Source organism: Orycteropus afer, unplaced genomic scaffold (genome assembly GCF_000298275.1).
Source record: "Orycteropus afer afer isolate SDZICR_OR568_19922 unplaced genomic scaffold, OryAfe1.0 scaffold00333, whole genome shotgun sequence".
NCBI classification, from domain to species: Eukaryota; Metazoa; Chordata; class Mammalia; order Tubulidentata; family Orycteropodidae; genus Orycteropus; species Orycteropus afer.
Genome location: NW_006921920.1, coordinates 2,134,330 through 2,151,621, shown reverse-complemented (window position 1 = coordinate 2,151,621; position 17,292 = coordinate 2,134,330). Strand labels below are relative to the sequence as shown.

Genomic DNA, 17,292 nt, shown 5'->3' with positions numbered 1-17,292 from the left:
TAAGACACGGAAATATATTGGGAAAAAAAGTGTAATTTTCTCTATGTTTTAGAAAAGGAAATTAAGACTCAAGGTAACAATCGAGAATATGCAATGAGTTAGTAGACTTATTCTACCTAGTAAGAGGGAAGGTAAAAAATTGAAAATGATGAATTTGTGTGAGTAGAAATATGTTTTTGAATTACAGAGTACTAGTAGAATTTTTGCCCACCTTATGAGTCTAGAAAGGAGCTCTGGTGGTGTAGTGCCTAAGGCAATTGACAGCAAACAAGAAGATTGGTGGTTCAAACCCACCAACCATTCCACAAAAAGAAGACTGGGAAATTTACTTCCATAAACATTAAACACCTAAGAAACCCAAAGGGGGTTGCTATGAGCTGGAATTGACTCGATAATAATGAGGTTTTTTTTTTTTTTTTTTTTTTTTAATGAGTGGAAAAGTAAATTATAAACTTGAGGAACCAATATAAGAAAATTGTAAACCAAATCTGATGCACCATCTTTTCATCAAGACAGGTGCTGTATTGTAAAGCTTCTCAAGGTAGGAGGTTAAACAAAAATGTTTAAACCTCAGACATGAAGAATTAAGTTCTTGAAAGCCTCAAATGGTAAGAAGATAAAAACTAGAAACTTGGAACTTTCACAGGGAGTTACCCAAGTTAACTCAGAATTTCAAGAAGAATCCCTGGATGAGACAAGCCAGTGGTGGTCGTTGCTGTTAGGGGCCATCAAATAAGGTCCAACTGATAGCAACCTTATGTATAACAGAAAAAAATACTGTCCAGTTCTGTACCATCCTCATTGTATTTGCTATGCTTGAGGCAATTCTCACAGCCCTTTGTCAATCCAACTCATTGAAGGTCTTCCCCTTTTCCATGGACCCTTACATTACCCAGTATGATATCCTGCTGCAGGGACATGCCCATTCTGACAACAGGACTAAGATATGTGAGATGAAGTCTGGCCATTCTGGTTTCTAAGGAGCATTAAAATTGTAATTATATGTAAGAATTATTGTAATTCTTCCAAGACAGATTTATTTATTCTTGTAGCAGTCTGTGGTATTTTCAGTGTTCTACCCCAATACCACAATTCAAATGCATCAATTCTTTGGTCTTCCTCATACATTTTCCAGCTTTCATATGTGTAAGAGGCTAATGAAAACAACATGTGTTGGGGACAGGTATATCTCAGCCTTCAAAGTGACATCTTTGCTCTTTAATACATTAGAGAGGTTTTTTGCAGCAGATTTTCTCAGTGCAAAATGTCACCTGATTTCTTGATTGCTGCTTCCATGGACGTTGATTGTTCATCCAATAAAATGGAATCCTTGACAAAATCAATAATTTCTCCATTTATTGTGATGTTGCTTATTGGTTTAGCAATGAGGACTTCTGTTTTCTTAATGTCAAGGTGTAACCCATACTGAAGACTGCAGTTTTTTATCTTCATCAGTAAATGCTTCAAGTCATCTTTTCTTACAGCAAGCAAGGTTGTGTCAGCTGAATATTGATGGTTCTTAATGAGTCTTCTTCCAATCCTGATGTTATGTTCTTCATATAGTCCAGATTCTTGGATAATTTGCTTAACATAGAGAATGAATAAGTATGATGAAAGAATACAACCACAATGCACGAATTTTTGGATTTGAAAACTTTCAGTATCCCCTTGTTATGTTTGAACAATTGCCTCTTGGTCTATGTACAGATTCCTCATGAGTACAATCAAGTGTTCTGGAATTCCCATTCTTTGCAATGTTATTCATAAATTGCTATCATCCACACAGTCTAATGTCTTTGCACAGTCAATAAAACACAGGTAAACATATTTCTGGTATTCTTTGCATTCAGCCAAGGTTTACCTGACATCAGCAATGATATCCCTTATTCCTTGCCCTATTCTGAATCTGGCTTGAATTTCTAGTAGTTCCTTGTCATTATACTACTGTGGCATTTTTGAAATATCTTCAGCAAAATTTTACTTGCATGTGATATTAATGATGTTGTTCAATGATTACCACATCCTGTTGGATCTCCTTTATTTCAAATAGGTATAAATATCTGTCTCTTCCAGTTGATTGACCAAGTAATTGTCTTTCAAATTTCTGAGCATAAACGAGTAAATGCCTCCAGAATTGCATCCGTTTGTTGAAATATCTCAATTGGTATTCCTTTAATTCCTGTAGCTATTTTTTTTCACCAATTCCTTAGTGCATCTTGGACTTCTTCCTTCAAATCCATTGGTTCTTGGTCACATGCTACCTCCTGAAATGTTTGAATTGTCAACCAATTCTTTTTGGTACAGTGATTCTGTGTATTCCTTCCATCTTCCTTTGACACTTCTTGAATCATTCAATATTTTTCCCTTAGAATCCTTCAGTATTGCAACCCGAAGCTTCAATTTTTTCTTCATTCCTTTCACCTTGAAAAATGCCAAATGTGTCCTTCCCTTTTGTTTTTCTAATACCAAGATTTTGCACATTTCATTATAATGCTTTACTTTGTCTTCTTGAGCCATCCTTTGACAAATTTTGTGAAGCTCATTTATTTAATATTTTTTCCATTCATTGTAGCTACTCTCCGTTCCAAAGCAAGTTTCAGAATCTTTTCTAACATCCATTTTTGTCTTCTCTTACTTTCTTCTGTTTTTTAATTTCCTTTTACTTTCTTTATGTATGATGTTCTTGATGTCATCCCAAAACTCAACAGAGCTTCCATCATTGATTTTCAATGCATCAAGTCTCTTCTTTAGATGATCTCTAAATTAAGGTGGGATATACTGAAGGCTGTATTTTGGCTATCATGGACTTGTTTTCATTTTCTTCATCTTCAACATGAACTGTCATATGAACCATTGATGGTTTGTTCCACAGTCAGCTGCTAGTCTTGTTCTGATAGATGATATTGAGCTTCTCCGTTGTCTTTTTCTACAGATGTGGTCAATTTGATTTTTGTGTTTCCATCTGTTAAGGTCCATATGTATAGTCACAATTTATGTTGTTGGTAAAGGTATTTGCAATGAATAAGTGGTTGGTCTTGTAAAATTCTATTATGTGATCTCTAATGTCATTTCTATCACCAAGGCCATATTTTCCAATTACTAATGCTTCTTATTTGTTCCCAACTTTTGTATTCCAATCAGCAGTAATAATCAATACATCTTGATTGCATGTTTTGTCAATTTCAGACTTTAGAATTTGGTAAAAATCTTCAATTTCTTCTTCAATTGCATCTTTGGCTTTAGTGGTTGATGTGTAAATCTGAATAATTGGAATATCAACTGGTCTTCCTTATTCTTGTTGTTAGGTGCTGTTGAGTCAACTCTGACTCATAGAGACCCTACATGCAAAAGAATGAAACTCTGTTGGTCCTGTGCCAGCCTCACAATCTTTGTTATACTGAGGCCATTGTTGCAGCCACTATGTCAATCCATCTCATTAAGGGCCTTCCACTTTTTCTTTGACTCTCCACTTTACCAAGCATGATATTTTTCTCTAGAGAACAGTCCCTTCTGACAACATGATCAAAGTATGTGAGACAAAGTCTGGTTATTCTTGCATCCAAGGAGCATTTCTACTGCTCTTCTCCCAGGACAGATTTGTTAGTTCTTCTGGCAGTCCATGGTAATTTCAGTATTCTTCTACAATACTACAGCTCCTCTCACTGAAAGCATTGTACTTAGAGACAGATCTTGAAATGTTCTTTTCTATTATATATGTAATGCCATTCTTCTTCAATTCATCATTCCCAGCATAGTAGACCACATGATTGTCTGATTCAAAATGATCAATACCAGTCCATTTAATCTTACCAATGCCTAAAGATAAATCTTTATGTGTTTCATTTCATTTTTAATGATTTTCAATTTTTCAAGATTCATATTTTATACATTTCATGTTCTGCTTATTAAAGAATGTTTGGAGATATTTCTTCTCATTTTGAGCCATGCACATCAGCAAATGGGTATCCTCAAAGGTTTACTCCATTCATTTCATTTAGGTCGACTCTGATTTGAGGAGGCAGCTCTTCTCCCATCCTATTTTGAATGTCTTCTGACCTGAGCTGTTCACCTAGTCCTATATCAGACAATGTTCCACTGTTACCCATAAGGCTTCCAATGGCCAATTTTCTCAGAATTAGACCACCATGTCTTTCTCCTTAGTCTGATTTAGTCTGGAAACTCTGTTAGAACTGAACCTGTACACTATGGGTGCACAGCAGTGGTAACTAGGGTACTGCCTTCTGAAAAAAGAACATTAAATAGCTCTACTTTCTTATAACTCAACAGGCAATATGCAGAGAATAAAAATAAAATATAAATGTCATATGAACATCCAGAAAAAATTACAACTTAAATAATGAAAGACAAAAAAAAAAAAAAAATCAACACTACAATGACTCAGATGCTGGAATTATCTGGCAAGTACTTTAAAACAGCTACTTTCAAAATGCCTCAGCAAGCAATTAAGATTCTCTTGAACTGAATAGAAAAGCAAGATTTCAGCAAATAAAAGTTACATGGAATTGCCAATAGATATTTAGAACTAAAAAATATATTAACAAAAAAAAAAAAAGTGAAATTTCTTCGGATAAGCTTAGTAATAGAGTGGTAGTGAAAGAGAACAGTAACTTCAAACTGGAAGACATATCAACGAGTCTATCTTCTCTTAACAACAGAAAGGAAATACATTGTTTGAAAAAGAACATTGTCAATTACCACAGGCTCCTGTGTGACAATAATAAAGTAGTTAATAATAAAAGAACTGTCAATGAGAATTCTACACTCACTGGGAGGAAGTAGGAAGAGAGCTGTTACATTGTGGAGAATTGCAGTCAATGTCATGAGACAAAATGTGTATGAACTGTTGTATGGAAAATGAATTTGCTCTGTAAACTTTCATCCAAATCACAATACTTTTTTTTTTTTTTTAAAGAGTTAACACTCTTCTCATCAGAATGCCAGAAAGAGAGGAGGGTGACCATGACTGACAAAGTATCTGAGGAAATAATGGCAATACTCTTCCCTAATTTGGTGGAAGACATAAACCTATAGATTCAAGAATGTTAATGGTCTCTAACATGACAAACAAAATAAATATATTTGAAAAGACATCACAATTAAGCTTCTGAAAATTAAAGAGAAAAACAATGATATTGAAAGCAGACAGAAAGAGAACCAGCATATTACTTATGTGAACACTGATTTACATGATAGCAAATTTCTTATCTAAAATGATTGAAGAGAAAAGGAAGTAGCACAACATTTTTCAGTTACTAAAATAAAAGACCTATGTATGAGAATTCTACATCTATGGAAGCTATCTTTCAGGAATGAACACAAAATGAAAATATTTTCAAAGAATCATAAAATAATTTGATATTAGCCAATATAGCCTTAAAGAATGATTAAAGAGTGTTCTACAAACAGAAAAGAAATGATAAGAGAAGGCTTGGAAATTCAGAAAGGAAGAATTTAACAACTAATGGGTAAACATTGAGGTAAATATGTTGTTGTTGTTGTTGTTGTTGTTGTTGTTATGTGCCCGTTGAGTCAGACTCAACTCATAGCAACCCCTCCTTGGGTTTCTGAGGCAGTATCACTACGGAAGTAGATTGCCCCATCTTCCTTCTGAGGAGTGGCTGGGCCACTAGCCTTCTGGTTAGCAGTCAAGTGCCTTAGCCACTATGCTACCAGAGCTCCGGGGTAAATATAGTAGATTATATTTATCTAATTAGTTCATTAAATAATATTTGATGGTTAAAGCAAAGTCATAATATGATATGAAATGGTATCCAATGTATGTAGAGAAAAGCATAAGATAATTATACTTACAATTTGGGGAGAATAAAGGTATTTGGAAGTAAGTTTCCTATGGTTCATTGGAAATGGTAAACACTGTAGATTTTGGTAAGTCAAATTGTAGTCCCCAAAGAAACCAGTCAGAAAAGTGATATAGTAAAACATCTATAGATAAATAAACATATAATTCTAAAACTTGTGGGTGTAGCCAAAGCAGACTTTGAGGAAATTATGTAATTCTGACATTTTTAGAATATTAAACTATTTTATACTGTCAGAGTCATCCTTATTCTTTTCTATATTATCTATGACTATTTTCAGTCTATTTCAGAAAAATTGAGTATATGTGACAGAGACAATATAGCATGCAAAGCCTAAAATATTTACTATATGGTAAATATGTGTACTATATTTATAAAGGTACTTTATAAAAATGTTTCCTAATCTCTGTAATTTATTTCTGAAGTAATGATAAGAGCACAAAATTAACATAAAAGAGTTTAAAGAATGGAAGCAATCAAGATAAAACTAATTAAACAGAAGGTATACACGTATTGGAGAGAATCAATAACATCAAATAGGAGTCATTTGAAAGGAAATTAGTGAAATTCATAAATTCCTATAAAAAACTATCAAGCTATAAATAGAAAAAAAAACTTTAAAAAATAAAAAGACATCACTAATGATCCTACTTTTACTAAAAAAGATAATATTATGAATAATTATATGAAAATAAATTTTACAATTATATTGACTATATAGTTAATATTAGTTAAAAGCAAGTTACTAAAAGTAAAACAAAAAGAAGTACAAAAGCCAACAGAATTCTATTTATTGAACACATTGACTCAATTACAATAAGGTAGTAGTAGAATCAGGGCTTTAACTTGTGTTTTTTGTCATTATGTTATTCCTTTGTAGTCATTTCTATTATAAAGAAGGTGCTAAAAGAACAATCATAAAGTATATTATGTCAAAAGTTTATTTTTCCCTTTTTCAATCAATAAAAGTCAGAAGTCATGAATATGAACTCACCGACTCAAATCTGTCCCAGGGACATACTGAGAGAAACGGGAATGAAGTAGGGGAATCAATCTGAGGTCACACCATCGCTTTTCCCATCTCAGGCCTGGTGATGTTGGCCATGATGAACATGATAATGTGTCCTAAAATGAATGCAAATATTCAGAATCATTTTTTCCTGTTTGGAAATTTCTATGTGTTTTTCTAAGTTTGAAGGATATTCTTTTTTTTTTTTTCTAAATTATTAACAGATTATTCTTATTAATGCTCAAATGTTGTTTATTAACTTATTGATGAATGGGATTCTCAAAGGAGGTGAGGAGGAAACCATTGAGGTCAAGAATGATGATGAAAGCAATATGAGGATAAGAAAAGGGTAAAATAATATTTGTGTGACAGAACTGAATTAAGTCAAGAGTGGGAAAGATGAGACAAAACTGTGATCTCAATGAACTAATAAGTGACAAAACTAGAAATAAGGTTTAGTTAATTCAATTAAACAATAATTTTTGAATACCTTCTAAATCCCAAGCATTTTTACAAGTGCTTGTGATTTATTACTTGTTTGTAAATAATTTTGAGTAGAATAATATTCTTATATATAGGAGCTCTGGTAGCATAGTGCCTAAGGCACTTGACTGCTAACCAGAAGGCTGGCGATTCAAACCCACCAGCCACTCCTCGGAAGGAAGGTTGGGCAATCCTACTTCCGTAGTGATACTGCCTCGGAAACCCAAGGAGGGGTCGCTATGAGTCAGGGCCAACTCGACGGCAAATAACAACAACAACAATATTCTTATAAAACAACTTTCACAAAACTACTCAAAATGACTCTTTGTCCATTGACTTAAGTTCATGTATATAAAAGGTTGTACTTTTTTTAATATCGTGGTTAGAATAAGGCTATTTATATAGAATATGCCAATCAGAATGATTTAATATTTACAATTATTATAAATAAGAAGACTGTAAAACACATGTGTAAATTTTGAAAGCTACAAGATTAAAACTTTCTATTTTTATTAGCACATTAACTCATTTCTAAAAGAAATAATGATTCTTCTTTTGATTGATACATATTAAGGTCTACATAGTTACTTCTCTAATTTTCTAGGATATTAAATTATTACAACAAATACTAAATTCTCCATAAGCAAGTAAAAAAAAAAAAATGACTTCTGAGTTTGTTGCAGAAGTTGCAAACTCAATTTCAAAAAGGCATTTAAATATGCACATGGTTCAATGTGATACAATCCAAAAGATTAGGGCCTTTGGAGAGCCAAGAATATATCCTACCAAAAGAAAATAAAATTCAGTTCCTAAAAAAATCTCTCTATTTGCCCAAACAGTAACCTGTGGAGATAGTGCAGATCTATCTGTGTATGAAAACTCTGAAGTATTTTCGACTTCATTAGAACATTTTTACTTACGTACAGAAAACACACATATTTGAGTAAAATTGAACTTTGACATGATGTTAACTCATACTTCTCTCATTATTTCAGCAGCACTGTTGAAATTTCTCCATGTCTTCAAGATGTCAAATAACATTATTATTTAAATTGCCATAGGTCATAAGTGAGTTAAATATCAGTTTCATCCGGGAATTGTTGACATGTATTTCTCTCCAGTCACTAATTTTTGAGTGGTGATGTTAGAAGACACTACTTTAAATGCTGAAATTCTATTAGTATGCATATTATTAAACATTAATTTGTTCATAGTTGCTTAGAAAATTATTTTTGCTAAAGATTGAGCATTCTTTGACATTATTCTGTTAATGGTCAAAGATTGTGCATGCCAGTATGGACTATCTCCTTAGAACACTTTTGAGGTCCTGAAAGAGTTCATAGGCTCCTATGACTCAGTGCAGGCACCCTGTCAATGAGACATAACTAAGAGAGCCTTGGTGTCGATGATATCTATCCTTAAGGTGTGAAAAAATTGCTTATAACATTTATCTGGCAAAGCACACATTTAAACTTCATGTTAATCTTTCTCTTAGTTTTTGTGTCAGATGCTATGCTGGTCAGATGCTATTCTTATAAAAAAAACTTTCAAAAAACTACTCAAGGAAATTTTTGTCCATTGACTTAAGTTCATGTATATAAAAGATTGTACTTTTTTTAATGTCATGGTTAGAACATGGCTATTTATATAGAATATGCCAATGTGGTTAAGAGAGAATACAAAAGAGAAGGTGAGTGCTCAGGCTCTAAATCAGACTTCTTGTCCCTGACTAGTGCTTTAACCCTGGAAAAGGTGCTATGTGTGCCTTGTTTTATCTCTCTCATAACTGGTGATAGTAATAATAACTACCAGTAAGATCATGCTATTGTTAGGTCCTCTCAAGTTAGTTTCAATTCTAGCGACCTCACATGCAACAGAATGAAAAAACTGCCTTGTCCTGTGCCATCCCCACAATCTTTGCTGTGTTTGAGCCCATTGACAAAGTCACTGTGTCAATTCATCTTGTTGAGTGTTTTTCTTTTTTTTTTTTCTTTTTTACTGACCATCTACTTTACAAAGCATGATGTCCTTTTCCAGGGGCTGATCATTCCTAATAGCATGTTCAAAATATGAGAGGCGAAGTCTCACCATGCTTACATCTAAGGATGATAAAAACTGTCATTTCTCTGAGACATATTTGTTCATTCTTTTATTAGTTCACGGTACATTCAATATTCTTCACCAACACTCTAATTCAAATCCATCAATTCTTTTTCAGTCTTCCTTATTTATTATCCAGGTTTCACATGCATGTGAGATTTTGAAAAGCCCATGGCTTGGGTCAGGTGTACCTTAGTCTTCAAAGTGACATCTTTGCTCTTTACCACATTAAAGATGTCTTATAGCAGATTTGTCCAATGCAATGCATCATTTCATTTCTTGACTGCTTCTTCCATGGGTATTGATTATGGAACCAACTAAAATGAAATCTTTGACAGCTCCAAGTTTTTCTCCATTTATCAAGATGCTGTAAAGTCACTGTGTCAATCCATCTTTTTGAGTGTTTTTTTTTTTTTTTTTCCTTTTTTACTAACCATCTACTTTATCAAGCATGATGTCCTTTTCCAGGGGCTGATCACTCCTAAAAGGTCCAGTTGTAAGGATTTTTGTTTTCTTTATGTTGAGGTGTAACCCATAGCAAAGACTAAGTCTTTGATCTTCATCAATAAGTGCTTCTAGTCTTCTTCACTTTCAGCAAAGAAAGTTGTACATCTACATATAGCAGGTTGTAAATGGGTCTTTCTCTAATCTTGATGCTACGTTCTTCATACCGTCCAATTTCTCAGACTATTTCCTCAGCTAAGTATGGTGAAATGATACATTCCTGAAATGATGCATCCATGATCCACGATGGGTAACCCTGCTGGTATTTGAAAAACCAGTGGCACAGCTTCCAACATCACAGCAACATGTGACCCAGAAGAGTATGTAAAACTGACAAAGTGGTGAAGAAAGAGTATGATGTTGTTGTTGCTATTTGTCATCAAGTCAGACCTGACTCATAGTGACCCCTCTTTGGGTTTCCAAGGCAGTATCACTATGGAAGTAGATTGTCCAACCTTCCTTCCAAAGAGTGGCTGGTGGGTTTGAACTGCCAGCCTTCTGGTTAGCAGTCAAGTGCCTTAGGTACTATGCTACCAGAGCTCCTTGGACTAAATAAAGGAGCTCTGGTAGCATGGTACCTAAGACATTTGACTGAAAACTAGAAGGCTGATAGTTCAAATCCATCATCCACCACTCAGAAGGAAGATTGGGCAATCAACTTCTCTAGAGATACCATCTCAGAAACCCAAGGAGGGGTCACTATGAGTTAAATTGACTCAATGGCAATGAGGTTTTTTTTTTTTTTTTTTTGGAAATAAAGTTCTTAGAACAGAATCTAACACTGAAAGTTATCCTTCACTTTCTTTAAAAAGCTAAGAGAAATTGTACATTTACTCATAACAGCAGGGTGATTAAAACTTTGATTGTGCCCCACAATAAAAACTAGCAAGTAATGTACTTCAAGAAACAAAACAATAAGCTTTAATAATTGACAAAATTATTGCCAATATAGAACTTCTGTTAAGGACATCCTTACTAAGACTACCAATTCTGTACTAATAATAATTAGCTAAGTTAAGTAATATGCATGCATTATCTAAAACTTTTGCAACATCTTTGATGTAACTCGGACCTTCTCTGCCAAAGCTGAGACACTGTTGTGAGACACAGTGCATATAGTTACTGCTGATACTGCAATTTACGTGAGCCATCCAGCCAATAAGTTACAGAGCAAGGATTTCAGAGACAAAGCATCTATCACAACACAATTGACATTTGTAATCAGAGGGAATTCCAGAACACTTGATTGTACTCATGAGGAAGCTGTATATAGATCAGGAGCCTATCATTCAAACAGAACAAGGGATACTGCATAGCTCAAAATCAAGATGTGAGTGCGTCAAGGTTGCATCTTTTCACCATACTTATTCAACTTGTATGCTGAGCAAATAATACAAGAAAATGGATTGTATGAAGCAGAACATGGCATAAGGATTGGAGGAAGACTCATTAATAACTCGTGACATGCAAATGACACAACTTTGCTTCCTGAAAGTAAGGATGACTTGAAGCATTTACTGATGAAGATTAAAGACTACAGTCTGCAGTATGGATTACTCCCCAATATAAAGAAAACAAAAATCCTCACAATCATTCCAATAAACATTTTCACAGTGGATGGAGAAAGGATGGAAGCTGTCAAGCATTTCATATCCCTTGGTTCTTCAATCAACACCAATGGAATCAACAGTCAAGACATCAGATGACATATTGCATTAGGAAAATCTGCTGCAAAGGACCTCTTTCAAGTGATGAAGAGCAAGCATGTCTCCTTGAAGACAAAGGTGCTCCTCACCCAAGCCGTGGTATTTTCAATTGCTTCTTATGCATGTGAGAGCTGGACAATTAATAAGGAAGACTGAAGAAGAGTTGATGCTTTTGAGTTGAGGTATTGAAGAGGAATTCTAAGCCTACCATGATCTACTAAAAGGACTAACAAATTTGTCCTGGAGGAGTGGAGCCAGGATGCTCCTTGGAAGTAAGGATGACCAGACTTCGTCTCACACATTTTGGTCCTGTTGTCAGAAGGGACCACTCCCTGGAGAAAGATATCATGCTAGGTACAGTGGAGGGTCAACCAATAAGGGGAAAGCACTCAATGAGATGGATAGAGACAGTGACTGCAACAATAGGCTCAGGTATAGCAAAGATCATGACACTGGCACAGGACCAGGCCATGTTTCGTTCTTCTGTGCATAGGGTCACTATGAGTCAGAGATGACTCAATGGCACCTAACAACAACAACAACAATCAGTGGGAAAAAGATGGAAAGAATAGTTCAGATATTCTGCCTTGATTATTTTGCATTTTTTTTTCATAACTTTTAATAATTTTTTTTATCTTTCAAAAACAGAATTACTTTCTTTTTTATTTCATGATTAAATAAAATAGAAAATATAAAAGACAAAGAAAATTAAATGAAAGCAATTAATAAATTATATTAATTGAAAATAGTAGTCAACAATAGATTACATTCATAAATAATATGAAACAAATCTCTTTAAAGTATTGTATTATTCAAGGTACATGTTATTCCATTTGACAGACCTGTTATTTAAAGTGGAATACCTACTGTTTTTTGAAGATTCTTTTTCCTTATTCATTTTAATTATGGTAACAGGACATAATTTTTTTTTTTTCTTTTAAAAAGTAACAGTAGTCTTAGAGTTATTTTGAAATGCATATTGTAAGTGAAAACAATGATTTTTATGGTTTTGAGAACTATAAATTTCAATAACTTTATTCTTCAATGGTGTGTCCTATTATATTAATAGTGTGGATATAAAAAGCCACATTTACATATTCTGTGATTTTAAATTTCTCCTTTTCCCAAAAACTTAACACATTTCCAGTTACACAATTGCCACACAATTGCCTCAGGAATAATTATCTTACCAACAGAAAATTGCATACAGGTCCAAATGTTGATCCAAATTTTGATAAGAATTTGTCAAAGAAAATATTCATTAATGGTGTATTGTAAGAAAATGTTTTTCAAAGTGTAGTTTGCTGATTATCTGAGTCAAAGTCACCCAGTGAGCATAATGCAAGTCACTTTTCTTCATTCCCAGGAAAAGAGGTTCTGGAGTCTGGGCTGGGACTCATAAATCTATGTTTTGGATAGTAAACCAGAAGACTCTTGTATACTCTGAAACTGATAAACTCTAGTCTTTTAGAATTAAAGATCTCTGGTCGGTAATGATTAAGACATTTAGCTGCTGACCAGAAAATGAGCAATTCAAACCCACCGGACACCAGATGGGAGAAAGATGAAACATTCTGCTTCTATAGAGATTCACAGCCTTGGAAACTCTATGGGGCAGTCCTATTCTGTCCTAAAGTGCCCATATGAGTTGGGATTGATTCAATGACAGAGAGTCGTCCTGGAGACAGTGTTGGTTCACTATAGAATTCTCATCTTCCATATGGAAGAAGCATTTTCAATTACTGTGTCAGTCCAGCCATCATCTGTCTGTTAGTGGGAGTTTGTATTTTGCTTTGATGCTGAACAGATTTCAGCAGACCTCCCAAATCAAGACAGATTAGGCAGAATGGACTAGTTATCTACTACCAAAAATCAGCCCATGAAAATCATAGGGACCTCAGTTGTCCAATACACAATACCAGGATGACTCTGGTATAGGAAAAGTTTAATTTCATTTTACATGGAGCCACCGTAAATCAGGGCTGCCATGAGTTGGGAATGACTCAAGGTCTGCTTATAAGAGCTCTTACAAGAATTGTTGTTATTAGGTGGTCTCCAGCCAACTCCAATTTATAGCAAAACTGTGTACAACAGAATTAAAAAGTGCCCAGTCTTGTGCCATCCTCAAATGTTTTGCCACTCTTGAATCCATCAATGCAGTCACTGTGGCAATCCATCTCAGTGAGGGTCTTCTTCATTGTTGCTGACCCTCTCCTTTAATAAGTGTGATACCTTCTCCAGGGATTGGTTCCTTCTGATAACATAATCAAAATAAGTGAGATGAAGTTTCACCATTCTCCCTTAGAAGGAGCTAAGTTATATTTTTATGTAAGATGGTGGAGGGTTATTTATAATAAGGTTTTAGTCTCCCATATACTGAAAATTATGCTTTAAAATATATTAAAGATTTCAGAATACTAGGATAGAGCTAACTTCTTCATAATATTCTTCAGATGATAATTTAGGCATAGAAATTTAAAATAGATGATTCTATTAAGGAGAAGGAAGAGTCTGTAATATGCAAACATACCATGGGTAAAATACATCAGGATGCACACTTCCTACCAGTGCTGATTGTTTTTTGCTTATGGGTCAGAAGAAAGCTTGCCTTTGTGCTTCATAATTTTATAAATATATAAGTTAAGATGTTCTCTATTCTTCACTCTTGCAATAAAGTCTATTCAAAAGATCAACATATGGAACAGAAGATTGAGAAATGTCCCTACAATTAGATCACATATGTCAATGAGTATATGATTGGGTCCATAGTCTCAAATTTGGCTTAATTCAATTAAATCAGAACTTCAAAGTCTCTTACCACCTATATCTCTGTTATTAGAACATTGATCTTTCTTTTGTTTGTTCTGCCTTGAATTAGATTTAATTTCATGCATTTGTCTGTATATCTGGAGTTTAAACACTTAGAGTCAGAAATGGAGCTCTGGTGGTGTATTATGTAAGACATTTGGCTGCTAACCACAATGTCAATGTGGTTCAAACACACCAGTTGCTCTGTAGGAGGATGATGAGGCAATCTACTCCCACAAAGATTTACATCCTTGTAAACCCAAGGGGGGTCACTGTGAATCAGAATCAACTCAATGACAGTTGATTGTCAAATACCTCCCTCAAATACGGAGAATACTACTTGCCACAGACTAAGTTCTCAATAAACATACTCGTAATTAAAATTCATTGAGGTTTTTTTTTGAGTGTACTGTATTTACATTTACATATACCTTTATTATTTTTTCTCTAAAATGTCTTTATTTTCCTTACATTGAAATATCTTCACTAATGTGAAAAGAATGCTCAATATTAATGTGTAAAATGGCGATAAAGTGTTTCTTTTGGGAGTAGCAAGACATAATAACTCTAGGAAGAAAAATTTTAAAAAATGCACTGCCACAGAGACAGATACAACTCATAGCAACCCCTCCTTGGGTTTCCAAGGCAATACCACTATGGAAGTAGATTGCCTAACCTTCCTTCCAAAGGGTAGCTGGCTGGTGAGTTTGAACCACCAACATTCTGGTTAGTAGTCAAATGCCTTAAGCACCACGCCACTAGAGCTCCTGTAACATCATTACTTCTCATTATTACAGAAGGGTCCAAGAGTTTGGAGGCAAGAATTAGTATAACAACATTCCCAATAGCTGTTTCCCACTCTGAAATGAAGTAGCTCTTCTGCCTGATTTAGAGCAGAAGCTGACATAATGTTGTGAGTGATTATATAAGGGAGAGTTTTCAGGGTAAACCCTTAAGGAGGAGGAAAGCAAGATGAGGCAGGAAACAAGCAGGCCAAAGATGTGGGTTCTACTGAAGGAAGACCCCAGTCCAATCCAACTATGGGAAATGGCAATACGGGGCAAAAGATTATGTTGAGACTGTGGGATTCAGAAGGGTGCTGAAGGGTTCAGAATGACCCTCTGTGAGTAAAGAGTGCATTAGTAGGAAACTAGCCATGCTACTTCTACCATGTCTAGACTGGGATAGACATGTTGTTGTTAGCTGTAATCACAGAAGCTACCATTCATTAGCAATCTGATGCACAACAGAACAAAACATTGCTCGGTCCTGTGCCATCCTCACAATTCTTGCTATGCTTGAGCTCATCTTTGCAGCTACTATGTCAATCCATCTCATTGAAGGTCTTCCCCCTTTTTTGTTAACCTTTAACTTTACCAAGCATGATATCCTTCTCCAGGGAATGGTCCCTTCTGACAACATGGTCAAAGTAGATGAGACCAAGACTGGACATTTTTTTCTTCTGAGGATCATTCCAGCTGCACTTAATTCCAAGATAGATGTGTTTGTTCTTCTGGCAGTATGGTCTTTTCAGTATTCTTCACCAACAGCACAATTCAAAGATGTCATGTCTTCTACAGTCTTCCTTTTTCATTGTTCAACTTTCACATATGTATGAGGCAATTTAAAATACCATGACTAGAGTTAGGCACACCATAGTCTTCAGAGGGACATCTTTGCTACTTAACACTTTAAAGAGGTCTCTTGTGGAGGATTTTCCACATACAAAATGATGTCTGATTTCATGACTGCTGCTTTCATGAGTGTTAATTTTGGATCCATGTAAAATGAAATTCCTGACAACTTCAATCTTTTCTCCATTTATCATGGTGTTGCTTATTTATCCAGTTGTGAAGATTTTAATTTTCTTTATGTTTTGGTGCAATTCATACTGAAGACTATATAGTCTTTGATCTTCATCCATAAGTTCTTCAAGTCATCTTCACTTTCAGGAAGCAAGATTGAGTAATCTACATATCAGTGGTTGTTAATGAGTCTTCCTCCAATTCTGATGTCTTGTTTTTCGTCATATAGTCCATACTCTTGGAATATTTGCTCAGCACACAAACTGAATAAGTATGTTGAAAAAATGTCCAGTCTTGTTCTCATCTACTTTGACCATGTTGTCATAGAAATTTCATAGCCTTAAATATTTACAACACAGGGATGCCAGAGTACCAGGCCAGATGAGCAGGGAAGGGGATAAAAGCCTTGATCCCCAGGCTCACAGGTTAGGAGAGACAATGCAGGGATGCCAGAGTAGCAGGCCGGAAGAGAGGGGAAGGGGATAAAAGCCATGAGCCCCAGGTTCACATGTGAGGAGAGACAATGCAGGGATGCCAGAGTAGAGGCCAGAAGAGCAAGGAAGGGGATAAAAGCCTTGAACCCGGACAGAAGAGCCATCAGCCGAAGGGATTAGGTGAGGAGGGGAAACTCAGGCCATCCAGAGTAGCAGGACAGAAGAACAGGAGAAAGGGGATAAAAGCCTTGAACCCAGACAGAAGAGCAGTCAGCCCGAGGGTTACAGGTGAGGAGATACAATGCAGGGACGCGAGAGTAGCAGGCTGGAAAAGCAGGAGAAAGGGGATAAAAGCCTTGAACCTGGACAGAAGAGCAGTCAGCCCCAGGGTTACGGGTGTGGAGAGACAATGCAGGGACGCCAGAGTAGCAGGGCAGAAGAGCAGGAGAAAGGGGGTAAAAACCTTGAACTCAGACAGAAGAGCAGTCAGCCCCAGGGTTACAGGTGAGGAGAGACAACTCAGGGACACCTGAAGAAGCAGGCCAGAAGAGCAGGAGAAAGGGGATTAAAAGCCAGGAAGCCAGACAGAGGAACAGTCAGCCA

General features: G+C 35.4%; 1 protein-coding gene across 1 annotated transcript in view; it reads right to left on the bottom strand.

Annotated features, from left to right (window-relative positions):
• Positions 1 to 17,292, bottom strand: part of SNTG1 (syntrophin gamma 1) — a 747,297-nt gene that overhangs the window by 530,309 nt on the left and 199,696 nt on the right. Inside the window, exon 9 of the mRNA XM_042782475.1 lies at positions 6,835 to 6,965. Within this exon, the coding sequence (XP_042638409.1) occupies positions 6,835 to 6,965 (131 nt within the window). The remainder of the gene's footprint in view (positions 1 to 6,834; positions 6,966 to 17,292) is intronic.